Source organism: Archocentrus centrarchus, chromosome 11 (genome assembly GCF_007364275.1).
Source record: "Archocentrus centrarchus isolate MPI-CPG fArcCen1 chromosome 11, fArcCen1, whole genome shotgun sequence".
In the NCBI taxonomy this organism is placed as follows: Eukaryota; Metazoa; Chordata; class Actinopteri; order Cichliformes; family Cichlidae; genus Archocentrus; species Archocentrus centrarchus.
Genome location: NC_044356.1, coordinates 36111423 through 36135966, shown reverse-complemented (window position 1 = coordinate 36135966; position 24544 = coordinate 36111423). Strand labels below are relative to the sequence as shown.

General features: G+C 42.1%; 3 protein-coding genes and 1 long non-coding RNA gene across 6 annotated transcripts; 2 read left to right on the top strand and 2 right to left on the bottom strand.

Moving 5' to 3' along the window:
- Positions 1–395: 395 nt before the first annotated feature.
- psmb12 (proteasome 20S subunit beta 12) lies at positions 396–5237 on the bottom strand. Its single transcript, XM_030740333.1, has 6 exons — positions 5035–5237; positions 4329–4399; positions 3689–3820; positions 3455–3584; positions 3230–3374; positions 396–788 (listed from the first exon to the last, which is right to left on the bottom strand). The coding sequence occupies exons 1-6, from the start codon at positions 5080–5082 to the stop codon at positions 661–663; spliced, it is 654 nt and encodes a 217-aa protein (XP_030596193.1). The 5' UTR covers positions 5083–5237; the 3' UTR covers positions 396–660.
- On the top strand, positions 5090–9964 carry LOC115787583 (proteasome subunit beta type-7-like). Its single transcript, XM_030740330.1, has 8 exons — positions 5090–5249; positions 5494–5581; positions 7646–7743; positions 8007–8147; positions 8238–8353; positions 8434–8492; positions 8747–8898; positions 9158–9964. Exons 1-8 carry the CDS (start codon positions 5188–5190, stop codon positions 9267–9269), a joined length of 828 nt encoding a protein of 275 aa, XP_030596190.1. The 5' UTR covers positions 5090–5187; the 3' UTR covers positions 9270–9964.
- Positions 7449–11696, bottom strand: LOC115787586 (uncharacterized). Of its 3 annotated transcripts, none has more exons than XR_004020519.1 (4): positions 11576–11696; positions 8609–8829; positions 8344–8504; positions 7449–8127 (listed from the first exon to the last, which is right to left on the bottom strand). It is a non-coding gene; the product is annotated as an uncharacterized LOC115787586 (long non-coding RNA). The 3 variants fall into 3 exon arrangements; XR_004020518.1 differs by having other exon boundaries at positions 8344–8485; XR_004020520.1 differs by lacking the exon at positions 11576–11696 and adding an exon at positions 11428–11551 and having other exon boundaries at positions 8344–8485.
- On the top strand, positions 10946–23791 carry psmb8a (proteasome 20S subunit beta 8A). Its single transcript, XM_030740332.1, has 6 exons — positions 10946–11382; positions 11584–11725; positions 11817–11928; positions 16349–16478; positions 21000–21204; positions 23089–23791. Exons 1-6 carry the CDS (start codon positions 11239–11241, stop codon positions 23181–23183), a joined length of 828 nt encoding a protein of 275 aa, XP_030596192.1. The 5' UTR covers positions 10946–11238; the 3' UTR covers positions 23184–23791.
- Positions 23792–24544: the final 753 nt, after the last annotated feature.

Here is a 24544-nt window from a genome sequence, read left to right as displayed (position 1 = left end):
GAAAGCAGGTGAGGGCCATAAAACCTAATTCCCTTTTGCTGGTCCTTCACCTCCTCTCCACCACACACACCGCCTCCTGTGGCCACTCCAAGACAATTCGGTGTCAATTACAGGATGATTTGCTGAAAATGGTGTCAATCATATCTCAGAGATTATGGACCAACAGTGCTCTCATCACCATCATCATCACCATCATCATCATCATCATCAACAACAACAACATCATCATCAAAGCAGGGGAACATCGTTGGGAAGAATGGTGCTCTTTCCCTTCAGCAGAGTTCAAACACCCGAACCAAGCAGCAGTGAAGCTGTTCTGGTGGCCGATCACCTTTATTTATGTTCGATTTTAACGTTTTTATTTTGTCTAAAAGAAGATAAATCACAAGGCTTTGGAAAATGTAAATATGTTTAATTTTTTTTTCCACATAAGAACACAAAAACATGACATCAGCATCAAAACAGGGCAGATGGTTTAATTCTGTAAAAATGAGCCTGATTATGATTTCATATTGATTATTTCTGTGTATATCATACCAGAATATTAACCTGCTTCTCAGGTGTCTGACATACTCATGCTAAACAGACCAAACAGGTAATACGTGGAAGAAATGCTCTGTCCTTTCATTGGTGGTTTGATGGTAGGAGGAGCCAAGGCGGTCACTCATCATGGAACCTGGGCAGTTTGTCACCAGGTACAACCACATGCTCCACCCCCTTTTCTGTTATCACCACCAGGTGAGCGACACCCCCACTGACGTTGTCTCTGCCCATGGCCAGAGCGAGAGCTGAGAGATGAAGCAGAGGGAGGAAGAGGAGGAGGAAAATATTAAGCTGAAGAAGCAGAAACACAGTTTGTAACTTCACCAACAATCATTCAGCTGTTTGTAAATCTGTAAATCATTTAACTTTAATGTGTTCTTATAAATGAAGTCATTCCATGAGTATAACAATAACCACACATTTCAGGTTCATTCTTCATAATTAGGTCAGTGAGAACTGAGTCATTTCACTGATGTGTGAGCGAACCCTTCGTTCTGCTACAGATCATAAGATGTTAAAACCTGAAGTTTAATGATTCTCTGAAACTCTCCTCACATCTCAAACTGTAAAAACTCTGAACATGAAGTGAATGTTATCCTGAGACTCACATTTGTGTGATACTCTGGGGTGTGTGTGTGTGTGTGTGGGGGGGGGGGGGGGGGGGGGGGGGGGGGGGGGCGCAGTGTATGCATAGCCATGATAGATGCAGGAAAAAAGATGATGATGATTTTCTCATCCCATGATGTCACTGATGGTTTACAGTCAATGCCTTATTTTCTGATGGGGTCCATTTACAGTGTTACAGTTAAGACCATCATAATGTATATATAATGTACATATAATGATGATTCCCTCTGCTGTGATAAAGACCTAATATTGTAACTGTGACCTCTGGCTGTTATCTTTAATCTCCATCCATACCCTAATGGTTAGGATATGGAAGGATGTGACATCATGTATTCTCCCTGAAACTGAATATATCTGTCAAAATTCAAAATCAAACTAATAATTAAAAGAAATAACTGTTTATCCACTGTACTGTACTGTGCTGGTAAAACAACCACTGACCCTCCCCAGCCTTATACTGTACCTGCCAGCACACCTTTACCTGCCCACAGACTGCTTACATTCCTACAAAACCCAAAAGCAGATCAAACTATGAACTAAGTGGCAAACTAAAACAGCCTTATAAAAGTCAACACACGTCCAAAGTGATTCAACATATTTCTATTAATAAATAGCTTTTACACTCACTATTAATGCTTCAAAAATTCAGAAATAATCGTCTAAAATCAAAATAATCTTGGAAAGATTAAAAAGTGCACAGCTGCAGATAATATGAGCTTAAATGTAAAACTTTTTCTAGGGTTCATCACTGATAGTTAGGGTTAGGGTTGAGACAGATCATTCCCAGAGTATTCCTAATAATGGACAGAGACTGACTGTGAGTGCATCCTTATGCTAAGCTCTGCCAGCATTAATAACAGAGGGAAGCTTCTGATTTGTTTGTTAACAGTTGATATTTTTGTATTTGTTTCTTAAATATAACAAAATGTTTTCAGTCAAATATAATGTGTATTTATGGTATGCATAAAAGCCGGTTACTGTTAGCTTTGTAACGTGCTAGTGCGCTCATTTTTAATAGCTGCATCATTTTTAGCTTAGCCTTCAGTTTGTAAGAATTAGCATGACCTTTTTCAGTAACTGGGCTGCAGCAGCTCATCTGTTCGATGGGACCACACGGGCCGGCCTTCACTGCCCACATGCATCACTGAGCCATGGCTGATTCATCCCTGCTCCTTCCTTGGACCACTCTGAGACACTGACCCCTGCAGACCAGGAACAGCCACAGGAGCTGCAGTTTGGAGATGCTCTGAACCAGTCATCTAACTCACCGCTCAAATCCTCACGAGGACAAATGTTCACGTCCTTCCTGATAGATCCCACCCACTAACAGGAGCCACGATGAAGTTCTTCACGTCACCTCTCAGAGGTCACAATGTTCTGTTTGATTGGTGTGTAAGCTGATGATCTTACTTACATGGTGGAAAACAGTGATACACTAATATACATTTTAATATATCACTGTGATAGAGCTGCAGGTGTAAACTAAACCGTAAATGTGAAAACTTTATTTAATTCTGTCTGCATCAGCAGCACAGCGCACTGACGATACGATCAACTCTGATTGGCTGAGGCACTCGTCCTGGAGATAAAACTGTTGGTCTCAGGACAACAATCAGTTGGAAAATCATCATGTTGCATATTCCTTCATTTTCATAGAGAAATTATCATTAAGCTGTTTTGTAATTTTTTTAATAATAATAATGCATTAGTCTTATATAGCACTTTTCTAGACACCCAAAGACACTTTACAATTTCACACACCGCAATCATACCTGGTGGTGGTGAGTTACTAATGTAGCCACAGCTGCCCTGGGGCAGGCTGATAGAGGCGTGGCTACGGCCCCTCCGACCACCACCAAACACATTCACACTAGGGCAATGTGGGTTAAGTGTCTTGCCCAGGGACACAATGACAGCATGCGCTCAGACAGGGACTCGAACCAGCAGTCCTCCAGTTGCAAGGTGAGCACCTGCCCACTGCGCCACTGCCAGCCCAAAATGAGCATTGTGACCAATCAGGTTCAAATTCATTAGATTAATATTAAAAAATAAACCCTACCATTAGTGGCAAACTGCAGGCACTCCTCTTTGGTCATGTTGGGTTTGTATTTAGCATCAACGTAGCCGTAGATGAAGGTGCTCCCTGAGCCGCCGATGGTCACCTGCTGACTGATCAACATCCCCCCCAGAGACACGACGTAGACCTGGAGACAGGTGGTGCAGTTACAGGTAGAACCGTGGACTTACTGTCATCATCATCGTGATCATCACTGTGATCACCCACCTGTGGTCCGTTCTTCTTGTCCCAGCCTGCTGTGAGGAAGCCGGCCTGCAGCTCCTCTTTGTTTTTGTAGCATAAATCCTTCAGCACCGATGCTGCTGCAATCACCAGAGGAGGACTCTCCATCTGCACACTGCAGGAGATCCAGGAGGAGCACACAGAGCCAGGGTTACAGTGTGTATGAGAAAGGAAACCTGTATGTGATTTATCTGTGCTGATATCTCTAAGACTGCTCACCTGTGGAAGGACAGGTGGAACTTTGCAGCCTTGATGACGGCCTGAGCGTCTGCGAGTGATCCGGCCATGCAGCAGAAGATCCGGTCGTGGACCTGAATCACCTTGTTGATGGTCTTAGATGAAACATACTCCCTGCAGAGTCAGAGTGAACATGGGTACAAATTTAAAATGAAAGATTAAAAACTATTTTTCTGTGTTTATGTTGGTTTGATTGTGTTTTGGTTTATTTGGTCACATGGTTTGGAGCAGTGATTTTGATTGTTAATAAAGGTTTAAAACATATTTTTGAATGATGTTTTGGTTGGACATTCATTCCTCAGACAAGTATGATATTATACACTATCACTCCTGTGGTCTCCCTTTGTTTCCCTTTCAGGTAAAAGCTTCACCTGCCGTATCATCGATCAGATGTTTAACCGTTTATCATACCAAAGACAAGGATGCATGAACAACCTTCTACTTTGATCCTGACTGCAGTGAGTCCTCTCAGAGTCAACATGCATTCAGTAAAGAGCTGTTAAAGCTGCGGCTGTCAGTGTAACCTTTGAACTCGGTGTGTGGTCATCCTCTTCCTAACCATAAAGGTTATTAAGCAGCCCCTCTGCTGTATGAATGATAACACTAAAGGCAGCTTCCTCACCCTCCAATAGAAGCCCTGGAGTCTGAGCCGATGACGACCCCCCCATCAAAGATGGCAGCCAGGATGGTGGTCTGAGGGGGAGACAGTGAAGAACAACTTTATTGTTACATGCAGTGAAAGTCTCTGCATTTAACCCTTCACACATGCAGTATGTAACACACACACAGTACAACATGCAGGGTGGGGGGCAGGTGGGGGATGACTGCCCCCCCAGTTTCAGATTCCTGATGGTTTTCAGTCCATCCATGCCAGTCCAGGGATTCGAACCAGCATCCTCTGAGTCATAAACCCTCTTCCTCTACTCACGTTACAAAGGGCAGCTCTGAGTTTCCATCACTAATCAAACATTTACCGACAACAAGACAAATCTAAGTTGTTTTTTTTCTCATGGTCTGCGGCTCATTCACGGAGCCTGAACAGCGCTATGAATTCTGGGATTTGGAGTTCTGGGAAGGATGAAACAGAAAGCAGCGCTGATCGTTAGTTTTATTTTAGAAACGTCAATAATAAACTCGTTCAGAAATAACACCTGAACTTTTTAGTGATTCTAAACTCTGCTCGGTTTGGTCTCACTTTGTTTTAGGCTCATTTCAGGTAAAAGCTTCACCTGTCCGATCACATCGATCAGATATTTAAACTTTTATGATGAAAACTTCAGTGTTTCATCAGCAGGTAAACCCTCGGTACCTGCTCCGGGTTTACTCACCCCTGTGCTGACTCCTCTGGTTCGTGGGTCCGTGCAGAGTTTCTCCATGTTCGCTGTGAAATCGAAAGAGAGGAAGGAGCTGAGCTCAGAACAGCGACCTCAGGCGACCTCAGGCGCTCCGGGACGCGCAGAGGAGCCGCAGCCGCATCCACAATGGCGCTATCAAACAGCTACGAAACCCCCGCACCTGGCTTTAACTTCGACAATGCAGCAAGGTAGGAGTTTACTTTACTGATCTGTGAGCTGCAGGCTGAAGCAGAGAGGACAGAAAGACATGAAAACCCAAACCATAACCCTCAGACTGAAATTTCATCAAAAACGAAAGTAACTTTTCCTGCTCTGAAATCACTTTAATTAGCGAGACAGCGCAGAGATGCACTTACTACAGCTATAATTGTTCTTACAGCTGAAATGTAGGCAATAAGTTTTTAACACCCCCCCTCTCTCTCCTCTGTGTAGAAACGCGGCGTTAGAGGGGCTCTTTGATGGAGGACAGACTCCCAAACCTCTGAAAACAGGCACCACCATAGCAGGGGTGGTGTTCAAGGTGAGTACACCTGTGGGGTACACTGCTCTGATAAAACTTTAAACACTATTTTTTTTTTTTTAAGAATAATGAACTCATTTTCATCACTGCAGTTTTCAAGGAAACGTGGAAACACAAACTGCATCAGATCCTTTATTTAACTTTGATATCAGAGTTTATGGGGCTGCAGGTGTTCGTGCACATGCTCCATATCACTGCACTCAGGTCTGCACAACCTGCAGATGGCATTTGATGAGTGATGTTACCAAAAAATTACCACTTTGTTTTAAGTGTGTCATGCTGAAACCTCATTGAATCTACCCAGTGAACACACACACATTTCCTGGACACCGTGAGACTGAGTGCGGATCCTCCACCAAGGTTAAAGTTCACCAGGGCAGACTGTGTTCTTCCTTTGCTTATGATGCAGCACCTCTGCACCAAGTTTTATGACATTCATCTCAGTGGTTTTTGCACAGTGCTGCCAGAGAAAAGGCATCTAATAACACAATGAGCACTAATAACACACCTCTGCCTCGGCTCTGATCTTAGTCACACAGGTCCTTATATAAGATTAGTTTATAATTCCTGAAATCACAGACAGAAATGACTGAACTGGAACAAAAAGGTGTTTTATGGATCTTCATGCTTAAAAAGTGAGCATCAGCGGAGCCACAGTATAAAATCATATCAAGAATCAAGAAGACTTTATTGTCATATATATGTAAACATATAATGAAAACATATAATGAAATTTGCGTTCCAGAACACCCATCCAAGAAATATAAAAAAAACAGAACAAACAGGGGGGACAGGTGTCCTGAGGTCATGCAGCTGACTCGCAGCGCTACCTTTAGCAGAAGAACAGAAAGAGATACACTGGGATAGGTAGGTTAAAAAAAATCATCTCATACTGTATTCATTATAAACACCGTACGAGGTTCACATTTAAAGCCAGGATAGCAATATGATGGGTAAGGTCAGGTCAGGAGGGGATGCAGACGGAGATGAGAGGGTGGGGGCATTGTGGAGCCAGATGCCAGCTCCTAGCCAAAACAGTTCGCTGATAGTGATGGAAGTTCATCAGCGGCCGTGGTACACCAGATCCAGCTTCACAGATCACAGAGAGGGCTGAGGGGAAGAGCGACCGTCACACATAGGCCTGCAGAGATATGATTGCCAGCCCAAGGCCGGCAGGGGAGTCGAATTCCTGATAATGCAGATGTTGTTTTGGAACAGGCTGCTTGTTTTTTCCAACAGCCTTCAGTCTCACTGGGGAACCCATTCAGTAATCCAATATTCCAAATTCATTTGTTACCGTCCTCACTGTGCAGAACCAAACGTTATCTCCAGATCGAACCCCTCTCACCAACCGTACGGCTCAGGTCCACCAGGCTTTGAGTCTGAGTTTGTACGGCCCTGGACAGCCCATCCACCTGGGTCGGCAGCCTCTGCAGATGTCGAACTGCCGCCCAGATTTTCTTGATTTCCCGGTAAATCAGGTATCCTCCGAGCCCAAACAGAAAAGATACCCCTACCACATAGCCAAATATGTAGACGTCTTCCACGTCTTCGACCTCGAGGGCTGAGAAGCACACAGGTCTCCACGAGCTCCAAGAATCAATGACGTATCCAACCGGGTCTGTTCCACTCGGACACGCAGGCTCCCCTTTCCCCGATCTCATAGTGGAAAAAATTCGATCAATGGTGTTGAGGGCCCAGTTTGCCAGATCCATGTTGCTCTCAATCTTATTCTTATTCAGACAGTGTGTGAGAGACGCTCTCACAGCAAGCAGCAAGCAGGAGAGATGGGGAGGGCAGGGAGAGAGATAGAATGCGACCGTCTCCGACAAGAGCAGGAAGAAAAACAAACAGTTATACTCAACAAAGGAATTATCATTCATTTACATTCCCACTTTCATTTGCTATCACAGACTGTGGGTCTCTCTGCAGCTCCACTGGACACGCTCTGATTTTAATGCCTTGCCCAAAGGCCGAATAAGGATGGAGCTTTCTCTGAAAGCTTTTCTGACCAATAAAAATAACCTGAGTGTTGCTAATGTCCCAGTTCACGTGTTCCTGCAGGATGGGGTGGTGCTGGGAGCCGATACCAGAGCCACCTCCGGTGAAGTGGTGGCCGACAAGATGTGTGCCAAGATCCATTACATCGCTCCAAATATGTAGTAAGTTTCATAGAGGTGAAATACCTTTACAGTATGGATGCAGATGCTTTTCAGTGGACTGATAACTAAATAATCCACAGGCCATGCAAACACATGAGCATGTGACTGATGACAGTAGTATGGGAGAAGCAGTGCACTGTGGGATACTGAGAGAAATCAGTCTGTTTTTATTCAGAGGAGTAATGTCTCTGCTTTTCTCTGTCTTTAATGTGTGAATTTAAATGTTCTGTTTGTCTCACCTGCTCCTCCCTCTGTGTGTCCAGCTGCTGTGGAGCAGGTACAGCAGCAGATACAGAGAAGACCACTGACCTCCTCTACTCCAACCTCACCATCTTCTCTCTGAACAGTGGGAGGAACCCTCGTGTCGTCATGGCCGTGAACATACTGCAGGATATGCTTTACAGGTGAGTGACTCACTCACAGGTGTGTGGATCCTTAATACTTTAAAGCAGTGGTCATGTGTGTGGTGTTAATCAGGTGTGTTTGTCTCTCAGGTATCACGGCCAGATTGGGGCCAATCTCATTCTGGGGGGAGTCGACTGCACTGGGAACCACCTGTACACCGTGGGGCCGTACGGGAGTGTGAATAAGGTGCCTTACCTGTCAATGGGTACGTGATGTTTCTGCTGCATTTGATTCTCTCAGACTTCATCAGGTCCGTTTATCTGACTTTACTCTGTCCTCCTGCAGGATCTGGAGATCTGGCTGCTCTGGGGATTTTGGAGGACGGCTTCAAACCTGACTTAGAGGTACACAAATCACTGTTACACAATGAGATGATATTTAGTTACTTCAACCTGATCACAAACATATTTATTAGTTTCCATCAGCTTAAGTTGAATAATTTCAGTGTGGCAGTACTTACAGTAAATCTCCCCATTATACAAACTTCTGGTTAAATGTTTTTTGCTAACAAATAGAGGACGTGGATATAAACTGGGAGCTGCTACAGCAGATTAGTGCTTCTGTGTTCTTGATGTCCGTCTGATTTCTGTCCTCTCAGCTGGAGCCGGCGAAGGAGCTGGTGCGAGCGGCGATCCACGCAGGCATCATGAGCGACCTCGGCTCAGGCAGCAACATCGACATCTGTGTGATCACCAAACAGGGAGTGGACTACATCAGACCGTACCAGGAGTCCCAGTTCAAACACAACAGGTGGGACTTAAATCTAATCACATCAGGGTCTCATGGTTTGCTGTGTATACTGTGTAAAACTACTTCACTGCTAAAGCTGCATCAAACACACTGCAGGACCTTTTCTCAGAGAGAGACAAAGGAAAGTCTGATTTAAAAAAAATCACATTTAGATTTTATTCTAAAGATGTTTTCATATAAAAGAAATGAACAACCATGATTCAAATGATTTAAAAACAGGTTTATAAATGTTTGACCCATGTGTTTGTCTCTGTCACAGGACAATGAAGTACAAATACGGTCCAGGTACAACACCTGTCCTCACAGAGAAGGTCGTCCCTTTAAAGCTGGAGGTTGTGCAGGAGACGGTGCAGCAGATGGAGACGGCCTGAGCTGCAGCACACAACCACACCACATTTTATACCTTTCATCTACAGATTTAACCGTTTCAACCAGAAATGTTGTCGTTTTGATGCGTTTCAGCCTTCTGTTTACAAAGTACCGTTTCAGTAACGATGACCGTTTACACGGTGATGCATGAAATGATGAAAACGATGTAGTTCCCATGCCAGGCCACAAGTTGGCGTTGATTTTTTGTTGCAAAATTTGTTTACGGAAGACACGCATGCGTGGAGGGACACAGTAGGAAGTGCGGCAAATTGCTCATTATTAACAAAACGGCCAATGTGAGAGGTTTGTGTGGACTGACGATGAGGTTGGATCGCTGCTGCACACAACGCTGAATTACAAAATGGCAAGAACACAAGAAAAGCACAAGAAGCACTCTTGAATCCGCAAGTACTGTTTATCAACTTGTGCATCCACGAAAAACTGTGGCCGTCACAACCATAGTGCGCATGTGCGAGTCACCCGTTTCCAAATCACCCCGGTTAAAACGTTTACAGGACAACACAAGCCAGTGCGTTTCTGAAATGCTCCACTCTGGACCCTGTTTCCGAAACACATCGTTTTCACTCCATTGTCGTGTAAACGGAAGGGCGAAACGCATCAAAACGACACCGTTTTCATTTTGAAACTGAGGCTCCTGCAGTAGCACACATAGATGCTGCTACAGTAAAACTTTTAAAAACACTGAATAAAAATCCTGTTTGCAAACTCCTCTGAGTCCTGCTGCTGAGTTTCTTTTCCAGCCATCTTCTTCCACTCATCAGGTTTAGTTTCAGGAGGTAAAGGGGCAGCCTGCCCCACCCCAACACAGAGGCAGGGACAGCTGGGAGAGCCGGCACATAGAGACAGACAACATTTCAGACCCATGTTCATAATCAGGAGTTATACTAACCCACACATGCTTTTGATTTTTGGTACCCCTATATATATATATATATATATATGTATAGGGGTGGGACTTTAACGCGTTAATTTCGATTAATTAATTACGGGGAAATTAAGGAGTTAAAGATTTTAACGCATTTTAATCGCACTTTGCACCAGAACGTTTCTCGGTGCACGAGTTCCAGGCATACAGATTATATCGACGCACGATGTCAAAAATTCAGTGGCCGCATCGTTCCAAGGACCCGGCCCAAGTCTTTCGCAGCCGAAGACTGCAAAGGCTGGAAGTGAGCGGCTAGCCTTCATATCAGCATCACCTGTCCTCACCTCTGTGTAGCTCAGGAGCACTTCCACCCTTCGTTGGTCTGTGTAGTAGACTGGTGGGAAAATAAACAAAATTTTGAAGTTTAAGCTTATGTATATTGATTCATTCATCAACCAAACTTAAATTAATATTTATCATGTTAAATATTTAAATGTGATTAAAATGCGATTAATTTCAATTAATTAATTACAAAGCTCCTAATTAATTAGATTAATTTTTTTAATCGAGTCCCACCCCTAATATATATATATATATATATATATATATATATATATATATATATATATATATATATATATATATATATATATATATACACACACACACACACTGTACTGCATGTTATTAAATGTAGTGCGCATGGTGCTCTCCCAGGTTCCCACAACCTCAGTCCTGCATTTCTGCCTAGCAACAGACGCCGGTAAACGTAGAGCGCTCTTATTGGTTCACAGGGGTTTGAGCCAACTTTTTAAAAGCTGACTGTCATAAAGTTTCTTATTTTGATTAACAACAGTTTTTATTTTAATATATATTTATAAATATAAAGTTTCGCTCTTATAGGCTTTGAAAACGATCATTTTTGTTTTGAATGTTAAAAAAAAAAGTTTCGGTTAAATCGGTTTTAATTTCTTTCACTTTCGAATTCAGAGTCGCGTTTGAGGAAATCCTCCTCGGCTGAGTCGCCGTCGTCATTTTGGAAAACTTGACCCCCCCAGATTATAATTCAGATCGACTTTAATATCATGGCTCTGTTTGACGTCAGCGGCTTTAATTCGGATCTCCGCGCCTGGATTCTTCCATCGACGCAGGTTCCTGTCCTCGACCGAGCCAACAACTACAGTTTTGGGAGCAAATTTCAAGAATTCGCTGTTCCTCCCGGTGTGGACGTGAGTATCAGCACATTTGGGAAACATTAAAATGCTAAAATTAACCTGAGAGGCGTCAGACGCGGCGTGGTTCAGGTTACTTTGTGCGTGTCCTGTTTTCAGCTTGTTGCTTCCTTCTCAACCATCACGGATATGCGGCGGTCAGAAATGCTCTCATCTTTCTGCTGTTACAGATCTAGTTTCTTTTTGGTACCTTTGCAGCCTTCAGGGTTTCTGGAGTCCTGCAGCAGTGATGGAGGCGTGCGCATTGAAATGGACCACGGGACCACCACCCTGGCCTTCAAGTTCAGACACGGAGTCATCGTGGCTGTGGACTCCAGGGCTTCATCTGGCCGATATATATGTAAATATGCAGGTTTTATTAACTTTATTGCATACTACAGTTTGCATTCTTGGTCAGTGCTCATCTTCTTAAATGTGTTGTGTGTCTGCAGCATCCACCTATTACGACAAGGTGATAGAGATCAACCCGTACCTGCTGGGCACCATGTCGGGCAGCGCTGCAGACTGCATGTACTGGGAGAGACTCCTGGCCAAAGAGTGCAGGTCTGTCCCACACAGTGTCTGTGCTCCCTCTCAGGCACACACTCACACAGACACACACATCACGCACCATCATCAGGGAGTTTCTCTCAGACGTCCTAATGTGCCGTGACATCATGTGGACACCCTGTAACCTGCCCTGGAAATTCAGCTTGGTTGTGATCATTCAATATTCCTGAGAAAAACATTACACATATTTATTAAAGTCAAACAAGACTGTGCCGCTCATGGGATGAGGCTTAGTCCAAAGAGAACTGAGAGCAGCTGAGGGGCTCAGGTGGGGCCTGCACACCTGTCTGACAGGTTATAAAAGAATGATTCAACGAGAGCCATAAAATATGCTTTAAATCTTTATCAGTGAAAAAATCAACTTAATATAAAGTATAGAAGTCCAAAGGTATGTACAGGAGTGGCTCCTAATTATTAGGGTTATTATTAAGTTACTAATAATTAGTCATCAAGTCATTTTTTTTAAAGATTTATTTTTTAAGCTTTCACATGGTAAATGTTTACACTGATTACAAAACAAAACAGCAACATTCCACCACAGAGCAGAATACCAACAATAAAACATAACCATATATATCATGTACAACATCACCCTTCTCCTTTTTTTTTTTAACCCCCCCCCTCCCCACAAGACTCAGATTCCAAGCATTTCTATTCCTACACATTTACATGCACATTTTAGACCTATATCCATCAATACACGTTCAAATATTTGTATATACGAAATAAGAATCATTGAGGGAATACCATAAAATTTGATTTAATGGGTTACTTTGAGGCTAGTCCTAGAGTGTTCATATGACAGCCTTATCAGTTAAATCTAGAAAGGGTAGACTGTCTATAAAGGGGGCCCAAATCTTCTCAGAGGTTGCCTGACGTCCTCTCACATTATAGAGAATCTTTTCAGGTTTGCAATAAGAGATCAGTTCATCAGCCCATTGTTTTACTGATGGCGACTTTTTCGATTTCCAATTAATCAGGATGCATTTTTTGGCAGCAGTACTTGCAAGTAGGATAAAATATCGCTTATAATAGTTTACACTGATGGAAGCTGTGTCTCCTAGGATCCATATTTTGGGATCCAATTCAATCTGATTGCCTAAGACCTTTGAAGTTATATCAATAACCCGCCTCCAAAATTCTTCTATAGTTGAGCAGCTCCACAGCATATGTAAAAGTTCACCATCAGTCACCCTGCATTGCTGACATTTAGGGGAGATTTTACTGTCAATTTTATGTAGTCTGTAAGGTGTGTAGTATGTCCTATGATATATATTAAATTGAATCTGTCTATGATTTGTGGATATTAGTACCATCTGAGCCTGTTCCAGTAAACGACTCCAGTAAGTCTCCTCATATACGCATCCAAGATCTATTTCCCATTTTTGTTTTATAGTTGTCTTATATATAGGTAATTTTCCATTAATTATTCCATATATGGAGGAAGTTATTTTTTTTGAGGAATTACATAGTTTATTGCATAATTGAAATTCAAAGTGAGTTTCTTCTGGAATGGCTGGAAATGTTACGCTAGAATTCTCATTAATCCAATCCCTAATTTGCAAAAAGTTTAAGAAACTATTCTTAGGAAGGTTAAATTTCTTATTCAATTGCTGGAAGCTAGCTAAGGTGTCATTAATATATAAATCAGCTATTATTTGAATTTTCCTGTCTGTCCAACTCCGTAAAACTGAGTCAGCAATATGCTGTGAGAGATTGGGATTGCCCCACAAAGGGGTTCTTCTGAGAAAAGAGATGTTTATATCTAAGAGTGAGTGAGATTCATGCCAAGCCGCGAAGGTATTCAAAATTACTGGATTGTTTGTTAATGTGGCCAAGCCTTTTTTCCCCCCTATGAAAGGAACATTCTTTAAAGATATAGGGTACAACTCATGTTGTTCTATTGATAGCCATGTAACTTCGCAATTTTCTGCATGCAGCCAAACTCAGATTGGAGGAAATTGAGAGTCAAGATAATAATTTCTAAAGCTCGGAAGATTAAGTCCTCCTTTTGAGTATGTAGCCTGTAACGATGTTAGTTTGACCCTAGGGTTCTTCTTTTGCCATATAAAAGGAATCATGGTTTTATTAAGCTCTTTGAAAAAGTTCTTGGGGACATTTATTGGGAGGCATTGAAATAGATAAATGTACTTAGAAAGAATATTCATTTTAATAGTATTTATTCTGCCTATAAGAGACAATGGGAGGTCCATCCATCTGTGGAGGTTAAGTTTGGTTTGTTCCAATAACTTTAATTTTGTTTGAATATATAATCGTCCGTTTTGCCAATTTGAATACCCAAATACTTCAGACCATTGTTGCACCATTTCAATGGGTTCATAAGGGCTCTAATACTGTTGTCCTGTATGTTTGTAATTTAATTTATATCCTGAAGCTGCACTGTATGTTTTAAGACAGTCCATCAAGGAAGGAATTTATATATTTGGATTACTTATATATATATATATATATATATATATATATATATATATATATAGGTCGTCTGCATATAGTGAAAGTTTATGTTCATCTAAATCAAGTTTAATTCCAGTTATAGAAGTATTAGAGTGGATAGCAATAGCTAAGGGTTCAATTGCCAGTGCAAATAGTAATGGGGAGCTAGGGCATCCCTGTCTACATCCTCTAAACAGGGGAAAAGTATTAGACAAGACATCATTAGTTAGAATGTTTGCCTTGGGGGCCCTGAATAGTGTTTTAACATACTGAATAAATTTCTCTCCAAAGCCCATAGCTTCTAACGTATGAAATAAAAAACTTGGTTCAATGCTGTTGAATGCTTTATTTGCATCCATGGAGATTATTAGCATAGGTTTTTGGTCTTTTTGAGCAATGTTTAATATGTGAAGCAGTCGCCGCACATTATCCGCACCATACCTGTTTTTCACAAAGCCTGTCTGGTCAGCATGTATCAACTTTGGTATCACCTCTTCAAGTCTAAGAGAAACTAGTTTGGATAGTATCTTATAATCTGTGTTTAAAAGGCTAAGGGGTCTGTATGAGTCACATTTCTTTTTATCCTTACCTGGTTTTGGAAGTAAAATGATAGTTGCAGTTTCCAATGAATCTGGTAGTTTTTTAATCTCAAGGGGTTCCTTAATCATATTTGTGAGTGGAGTCAGCAGCTGTCTAGAAAAGGCTTTGTAAAACTCAGCAGGAAATCCGTCTGGCCCAGGAGTTTTATTGTTTTTTAAAGAATTAAGTGCTTGAAATACCTCCTGCTCTGATATATCATCATCCAAAAATCTCCTGTCCTCATCTGGTAATTTAGGGAGATTTAATTCTTTAATAAATGTTCCTGCTTCAGTATTTCCAGCCTCATGCTCAGATTTGTACAGTTTTTCATAAAACTTTTTAAATTCCGCATTTATTGAGGTTGTACTATCAAGAATTCTGCCCTCCTCCATTACTATTGAATGTATAAATTTTTTGGAAACTTCCTTTCTAATTTGCCAGGCCAAGAGTTTGCTTGTTTTATTCCCAAATTCATAGTAGTGATATCTGGTCCTGGCCATGTCAGCTTCCTCTTTGTTGGTACATAAGTGGTTATATTGCATCCTTGTTTTTATTAATGCGTTAAGGTATTCCTCTTTTTTTGTGGCGATATATTTTTGTTCCAACTGTTTCATATCATTTTCCAGGTTAATTAATGTTTCTCTATTTTTTTAAATTTGTATGCGCTGTATGACAAAACATGGCCTCTCATATATGCTTTAAGAGCTTCCCAGATATTAGCTTGTGTTGAGGTGTTAGAATTAGCATCAAGAAATATTTCAATATTAGTAGTCATATGAAATGAAATCAGGGTCTTTTAACATATAATTTTTAAATCTCCATCTACGTGTTGATGGCTGTGGTCTATCTATCATCCAGATGAGTTTGATAGGATTATGATCCGAAAAGGTGGCTGCTAAATAGCATCAAGTCATTTTGAAACTCCCAGCACACCCCCACTGTACAGCATCCTCTCCTCCAGCTGATCTGACTCAACACCAGGTGACGGCCCAGCTCCTCTTTTCACCTGAGTGCCATGACCACCTCCATGCATCCTGGCTCTGCCCTGCTCAATCCCCTTGGCCACCACTGTTTTGGAGGTGAATGTGCTCTTGTGTAGTGTAAATGAAATCTGGTCATAGGCAGTGTTTTGGAGCTGTGCTGTGTTGTTGAAATTGAGCAGAATAACATGAAACATAATTAGTTAATCTCTCTTTGCTTTTAATTGGGATATTTTGTAACAAGCAGACCTACATTAAACATAGCGGTGAACGTTTTAACCTGTTAACTGGCCGAACCAAAATCACCTGAAAAAACTACGCCATTTATCCAGATGTATACGATATAAATATTTTTATTATTTATGAGCTCATGGACTGATGGCTTCTTTATCTGACTCCAGGCTGTACAGGCTGAGGAACAACCAGCGGATCTCTGTGGCTGCTGCCTCGAAGCTGTTATGTAACATGATGCTGGGTTACAGAGGAATGGGCCTCTCAGTGGGGAGCATGATCTGTGGATGGGACAAAGAGGTAAGAACTACCACCCGACCAATGAACGGCTCCTGTATCACTTTAAGCTGAGCTGAATACTTTATACATCAGACTTTACAATCAGAATTATAATCTGAATGCTCTGCTGTGTCAAACATATCTGCTCTTCCAAGATGAGCTCTATAGATTCTCTACAGGCTGCTCTTTTTATTGTTTGTCCTTTTATTTATTAGCCAGAGTTTGCAGGCTGAGGCTTTGTGTCTAGTTTGCTTCCTGTGTCTCCCTCCCAGGTGTTCTCTATTGTCTTGTTGCCTTTGTGTCTATTTTGCCTCAGTCTCCCTTTGTTCCTTGTCATCATTGTTGATGTCATCTGCTCCTGCTGTTCACTTCATGTTCATGTTTATGGTTATGCTTCAGTTAATGCCAATTAATCAAGTTTTGTTAAGAGAGTTGATGTTTGTGTTGCTGACTCCTGACCCGCCCTTCCTTTGTTCCACGCTTGCTAATGAAGCTTATATTTAAATGAAGCTTTTCACCTTGGGTGTCCTGCTTTGGGGTCCTCTGCCTCTACATGGGTCCGCTACATAACAGATAGTAAATAAACCATAATAGTTCATCAACTGCTGCATCTGTAAAAGAAGAAAAAACAACATTCAAAAAGAAGCTATGCAGAAGGGAGACGGAGGTCCCAGATGGGGCCCCTCCAGCTGAGGGGCAAGGGCCCCAGAGAACCCTGAGAGACCAGCCCCTGCATCTCTCGTGGCAATAGGGCCCCATGTGCCAGAGAACTGCCCGACACGGCTGTAAAGAAATTTCCTCATTGTGCTCATTGGGGGTGTGGTGGTCAGCACTGTTGCCTCACAGCTGGGTTCGATTCCACCTTGGCCCGGGCCAAGGTGGAATCGAACCCAGCAGTTCCCTGTGTGGAGTTTGCATGTTCTCCCCGTGTCTGCGTGGGTTTCCTCCCACAGTCCAAAGACATGCAGTTACTGAGGTTTGGCTAATGGTTGTCTGTCTCTCTGTGTTGGCCCTGTGACAGGCTGGCGACCTGTACAGGGTGTACCCTGCCTCTCACCCTATGACAGCTGGGATAGGCTTCAGCCCCCCCGCAACCCTGAACAGGATAAGCGGAAGAGAATGGATGGACGGATGGATGGATGGATGGATGGATGTGCTCATAGAGTTTAATATTATAGTTTGGAGTGAGGCAGATGATCCACTGTGGCGACCCCTAAAATGAGATGTCTAAAGAAGAAGGTATAAACCTGTAGGAGCAGGATACTTGTTTTTACACCAGCTGTTATTATGGGTAGAACTTTATACTGCAACATATTGACAGCCTGGTAAGACTGTGATAATAATACGGAAATGATTAGATATTAATCATTAAAATATAAAAATACGTGTCATTTAAAGATTGAAGGACACATGGAGCAGAAAACAAGTGGCCTAAAAAACTCTCTACAGCAGATAAACAGGATCTGAAAGTCACGTCTTTAACAAACAGGAAAAAAAATCCCTAACCCTAACAAAGACCTGACACATGACCTGAGAGATCATCTGGACCTTCAGCTGATCCACCTGCTGTTTACTGAAGCCTCATCAGAGAAGGTCTCAGTGGAAGGGCAGCTGTCAGGAAGCCGTTCTTAAGGGAAATGGAGAAAAGGCTGAGGTCGGCCACAATACACACTAGACTGAAAATCAGTGGCAGCAGGTCTGATGGAGCAATGAATCCAAACCATGCTCTTCACCATGGTCATGGTGCCAAAAGCAAACCCTGTGGAAAGGTTAGGACCCAAATGCAGAACTCAGGAGCAGGCAGTCGTGAGTAAAAAGGTGAGCCTTTATTGTGGCTGAAAACAAAAGTGAACTAAACAAGGCTGTTTAAGGAAAACTGGGAACACTAGGAGCACAGGACACAACCACAGTGACAACAAGACAAAGGGAAGACTGAGACCGGCCAATGGATCTCCCTCTCCAATATTTCCAACACTGAATCCCTGTTAACTGGCATACTAACTCTGACCATCATCCATCTGTTACAGTGGGAGAAATAATTATTTGATCTGAATTGTTAAGTTTGCTCAGTTTAATGGTAAATCAACCGATCTGACTCCCACAAGCCTCTTTCCCACCAACAGGGTTCCGGTGCCGGTGCCTTTATTTGAACCGTTAGGCGGGTTTTCCACCGCGGAAGCACTCGGCACTCGGCCGAAAAACGGGTTCAACTCCGGCCCCACAAACTAGCTGGTCTCGAACCAAGAACGCGTGACGAAAGCAGCAGAAGGGCGTGACTCTGCCGTCTCAACATCAAGTTTTCTACCATATTACATGTGTATTAATGAGAAAAGCGAAGCAATTTTGACGGCTGTGAATTAGGTTGGGCTCTAAGGCTGAACTTGCTGCTTTGTATCAGTTCATATCACAGATAAAAGGACACAAAGTGCGTACTTGTCGTCTTGCTCTAATCGCTGTCTGTGTTTCCCTCTATGCTGCACACAGATGCTGCAGTAGTTTGGTTTGGACCCTAAAATGTATCTGCAGCACAGAAAGGAGAGCGTGTTCTCCCACGTTTGTGACCTTCGGCTTCGTGTCCAGACGAGGACCCGCCCACACTCATACGTAAAGGAGCAGTTCACAGAAACACAGTGGAAACACAGGCTCGTTCTTAAGCATTTCGCTGGTTCATTGAAACCAGCACTGGCATGAGCACCGGCTCCTCGGCGGTGGGAAAGTAGCAGCTGACTGGCTGTGGGGGAGTTGAAGCTTCGAGCTGCAGCAGCCAAAAAACTTAAAGGATTTAGAGTTTATATAACGTGGACGTGTATACAAACCTGGTGACCAACTAACAGAAACGTCTCACCACTGTGCACGCTAACAAGGGCTTCTGCATCCTTACTTCACTCAATGCAAATCTACCAAAAAAATAAGAGACTTTATTTTTTCTGTAGCAGTGTTAATTTTAACAGCAAATTTTGATTTAGTTTTAGTCATAATTTAGTCATCTGAATAGTTTTAGTTTTAGTCGATGAATTATGGTAAGAATATAGTCGACTAAATCTACAGTCGATTTAGTCGACTGAAATATAAAGGGTGTAAAATGTAAATGCTTTTTCTTCAGTTCCCTTGAATTAGTCATTATACACACTTACACAAAACTAAACATTTATTCAAAGTTATGGAATATTATTAATAATATTAACACTAGCGTTTCACCTGCTTCCCACACACCTGATCATTAACACCACCTTACTGAGATAATCCGAGCGTTTTCCAGCAGGACGCTCTGAAAGGTACAGGGCAGTGTTCAGGACTAAGATTATAAAGGCTAATCCACCGCGGTGTGGAGATTTTCTCTAAACACAAACTGGGAAAAACACTTTACCCTGCATGACATTAACCCCTTAACTGGCAGCAAATAAAATCACCTGAAACAACTACATAACACCCTCTGGTTATTATTGGCTCTGAACAACCCATTTCATAGCCTATTAATCGGCTGCGTCTGGTCCGCGGGCCGAATGAAGTGCATTTATATGGCAGGCTAGACCCGCCCATTTTGACTGACACCTCATTCGGCCAATCATGTTAAGAAATGGGTTTCCCAGAGCCAATAATACTCAGAGGGCGTCACGTAGCTTTGTCAGGTGATTTGGTGCAGCCAGTTACATGATTGGCCGAATGACGTGTCAATAAAAATGGGAGGGTCTAGCCTGCCATATAAAAGGGACTACAAACGGCCCGTCACCGGGCCCTTGCCAGTTAAGGGGCTACAATGCTGACCTTTGCATGGAGATCTGGGTGACTGGTTTGCAGATGTCGTTTAAGATTTGTGGTGTTTTAACCCGAGATAGTCGCCCCACATGGTTTACACATCGTTTTGTTTGTCCCAAGTCAAAGGACAAATGTGTCCATACATCGGCTCTTCTCTTTCTCCCTGCTGACATTGGTTACATCGCTTAGTTCTATCGGAAGGAACGACCAATCACAGGCTAGTTTGGTCTTCCCGGGTTTAGAGCAAATTTGTAGAACTGTGCGTTTGATTGGATGTTTTCCTAACTTGTCCCACCCTGTCACAAAATTAAATCAGTTCTGATTGGATGTCGTCCCCACCAAGCATTTTTGTCTCATTTTCATTCCTTGCCAAAAGTGTCAATTAATTTTGTCATCGTTTTTATCCTTTTAGCTAGTTTTTATTTAGTTATCATCTCATTTTTGTCATGAAAAAAAGGGTTGTTGATGAAAACTATGACGAAAATATTTCATCAACAAAATTAACACTGTTAGTGACCAACTTTACAAATTTAGTAGAGAATCAGATTATTATTCCCCCCTCTGTACATAAATTCCTTCTTAATGTTTTATACACTAAAAACTTGTTTCTAGTTATATCTGTACTGTTTTTGCTTGTTTTTTCCTTTAACTTAAGTTCCCTTGAGTGTTTTTGAAAGGTGCCTAAAATAAAAATTATTATTATTATTATTTGAAGACTTACAAAGAACAGTTCCCACTAAGTAATACGAGTCATACAGACCATATAACAGGCTGTGTGCTCTGCAGGGTCCCGGTTTGTATTATGTGGATGAAAATGGGACCCGTCTGTCCGGCCGTATGTTTTCCACCGGCTCTGGGAACAGCTACGCCTACGGGGTGATGGACAGCGGCTACAGGGAGGACCTGACGGTGGAGGAGGCCTACGACCTCGGCTGTCGAGCCATCGCTCATGCTACACACAGGGACGCCTACTCTGGAGGAGTGGTGAACAGTGAGTACGCTCTGAAACACTAACGTCTGCTTTAGTTTTGAGAGCAGTTTGTATTTTTATTCATTGTTGGCACTTGTGGTCCATCGGTAGGGCTGGGCGATATATCGAGTTTTTAAAAAATATCGATATATTTTCATATGTGATATAAGATGAGACTATAGCGTTTATATCTATAGTCTATGTTGCATCTACAAACATGTGTAGCTCCACCAGTTCACCTTTCTCTTCTCCCAGTTTGTCTCTGCACAGCTTCACACTGTCCGCCTCTCTCTGCTTCATCCTGCAGGAAGCGACAGCATGGCAGCGTTCCCAACTTAGTGACTTTGTAGCTAGATTTAGCAGCTTTTCAGACCCTGCTGTTGACTCTTTTCCAAAAACGCTAATGACAAATTTTGTGACTTTTTCCGGTGACGTTGGCGACTTTTAGAAACCTGAAATCCTCCGCTGTTGCTGTGTTTTGTGTACATACAGCCTTTGTACTGCATCTGTTTGTACACTTTGGCATCGCCCGGAACCCCAAGAGTCCCTGGCTGCAGGCAAGGGGGCCCTGCCGTACCACAACTTTATAGCAGAAGTTGGTTTGCACATAATTCACATGACCTTAGTAGATGGAGTTGGTCTTTTTCCTGTATTCATGATGGAGCTGGCGGATACGTAGACAGCGCATATGTCTGCGTGGCTTCTTAAATGTGTTACTGAGCTGGCTAAAATCCTGCTGACTGAAGGATGGAGTTTTGTTCATTCAGTCTGTTTACATGTTTGTTATTTTCACTGGATGTACAGGAGTACACACAGGAGGAAGCACTTTGGTGAAGTCTACTTCACTGTAGACTGGCTTTTAAAAGAATCAGTCAGCCTTCTGTAACTTTTCTGTTTACATTTTAATATCACAGCTGTGAGTCTTTTATTGTGGAGGAAAAAAGCATTCATTTGTTGAGGAGCATTATTATTTAAATATACCAATAGTTGATTTTTGAGTAATTTCTCCTGTACATCTACAGCTGAATGTTAATAAAAGTGTCTGTGTGACATTTGGGACATTAGCTTTGACTCAGAAGCAGCTTTTTGTTTATCCCTCGTAATAGGTGTTGGGAAATCGGGAGGACATTACAAGGGTTAAACCTTTGGGAAATAAAAATATTGACAGATATTCATTTAAAAAAATCGAGATATTACTTTTTGGTCCATATTGCCCAGCCCTATCCATCGGTTATTTACAGTGTCCTTCGTCGACACTGGGATCTCACACATTGGATGGGTTAGCATGAAATTTTTTGTACAGATACTCGTGTTCCTCAGAAGATCGATTCTGTGCACTTTGACCCTTTTTAAGTCGGCCATTGATGTTCTGAGTGAAATGTTGTGTCAACATTTGAATAGATTTCCACAGCTAGTTGCAGCCTGGTGTTCCAGTAGATCAGCATCTGAGGTTTATTTTGTTAGTGTTAACTGACAGAATAGCAAGCTAGCATGCTAGGCTAGACAATAAACATTTAGCTACTAAATATCAGCATGTTAGCGTGTAGGTGTTAGGGTTTTACAGAACCCTGCAAAGGACATAGGAAAAATAAAAAGCACATTTGCAAGACCCCACAAAAATTTTTGGTTTAAGGCCATCGTGTCCATCTTGATACAGCAGCGTCTGTCAGGACGAGAGATTGCCAACAAAAGTCGTCTTTAATTCATAACGGTTACTGTTGGCCATAACAACACCAAAACTGTACAGGCATGAACCAGGCTGTCTCGCTCTCACGATCATCTCACACACACACACACACACACACACACACACACACACACACACACACACACACACACACACACACTATAAACTCAAAATAAAAGCTCAAGCTGTGTGTGTCTGTGTTTTGTGTGTTCTTCCAGTGTACCACATGCAGAAGGACGGCTGGATAAAGGTGTGTAAGCAGGACGTATCTGAGCTGCTGCACCGATACAGGAAGGAGAAGCTCCGAGTTTAAGCTCCACACTGAAGGAGCTCCAGTGGTTATTGTTCTTTTTATTCAAATATGTTGATACTGTTGTTCTGCAAACTGAATGGTTCAGAGTGCATTTTTTGCTGACAACACCATCAAAACATTTTACCAAGACAAGAAATATTACATCAAGTTATGTTTTATTACAGTCATATAAAAACTTAAAAAGCAATTTATTATCACATGCTAAAATCTGTCAACAGATCAGTGATGTAAATTATAAATATCACAGTCATTCATTTCTGTTTGTATACTGTCACAGATTCAGTTTGTACGCTTTGAAGAAGAATATTTAACATCTGTATCGACCTGTGATCAAAAAGGTTTTAATCTGTTGAAATATTTTCCAAAAGGTTTCCTCTCAAAGAAAACAGTTTGTCACTAAATGTGAATGAAATGTTCTTTTGTAGTTTAACACAAGGTTCATCATATAATTTGTAACACAAGCTCTTTATTGAATGGACCGTAGAGTTGTCGCAGCAGCTGTGATGTCATCTGTTTCCATGCAGAACTCAGCCTCACAGGTTTTTAACTCAGTGGGGAATTGACTGTCAAATAAACAATGATCGACTGTATCTCTGAAGGTTTATAAATATTTGGATTCCTGCACGTGATTCGTCAATTAGTTGATTAGTCAACGATTATTTCAGTCTTACCTCACCTGTTCAAACCTGCCCACCTGTGATTAGCACCTTGTTGTATCTTCTCACAATTAAAATAACGACCCACAAAAAACCAAGTTTGAAACTAAAGGCCATTACACATTGGACGCGTTGCGTCTAAACACCACACAATTCAGAATCTTTGTGATGTGAACTTGTGTAACCTACATACACACCGGACGCGTTGTGTTTTTATGCATAAATGATCCTCATAAAACACACTGAAAAAATGATGTAATGAGGTCCTGATGTTTCTAAACAAGAGATGGAAGAAACAGATCCTGGGTGCATTGAACTCCTAAGAAAGCAGCGGCAGGGAGAGTTTCATGGTTTGATGCTGAAGCCTGTGATACTCCAGGATGTCAGGGGGCAGTTTGAGCTCTTGTTGGCAGAGCTCGGATCACATCTGAGGAGGCAGAGAACAATGTCAGAGAAGCCAACTGACCCGGAGCAGCTATAGTTATGTGTCTGAGGAAAAACTATTATTTTACTGTTCCCACATCACTGTTTATTCAGTACGCCATTTGAACTGTTAGCTCAGGTGTTACTAAATGCAGCGCTATGATTGGTCAGATCTGTTTGTTCGCTTGCACAAGTCAGAAAATGTAAAGAAACTGGTTTGAAGTGAAAGACAAAGATGTTGGCGGAGATGTAAGTGGAGGAGATCGCTAAAGTTAAGTGCTC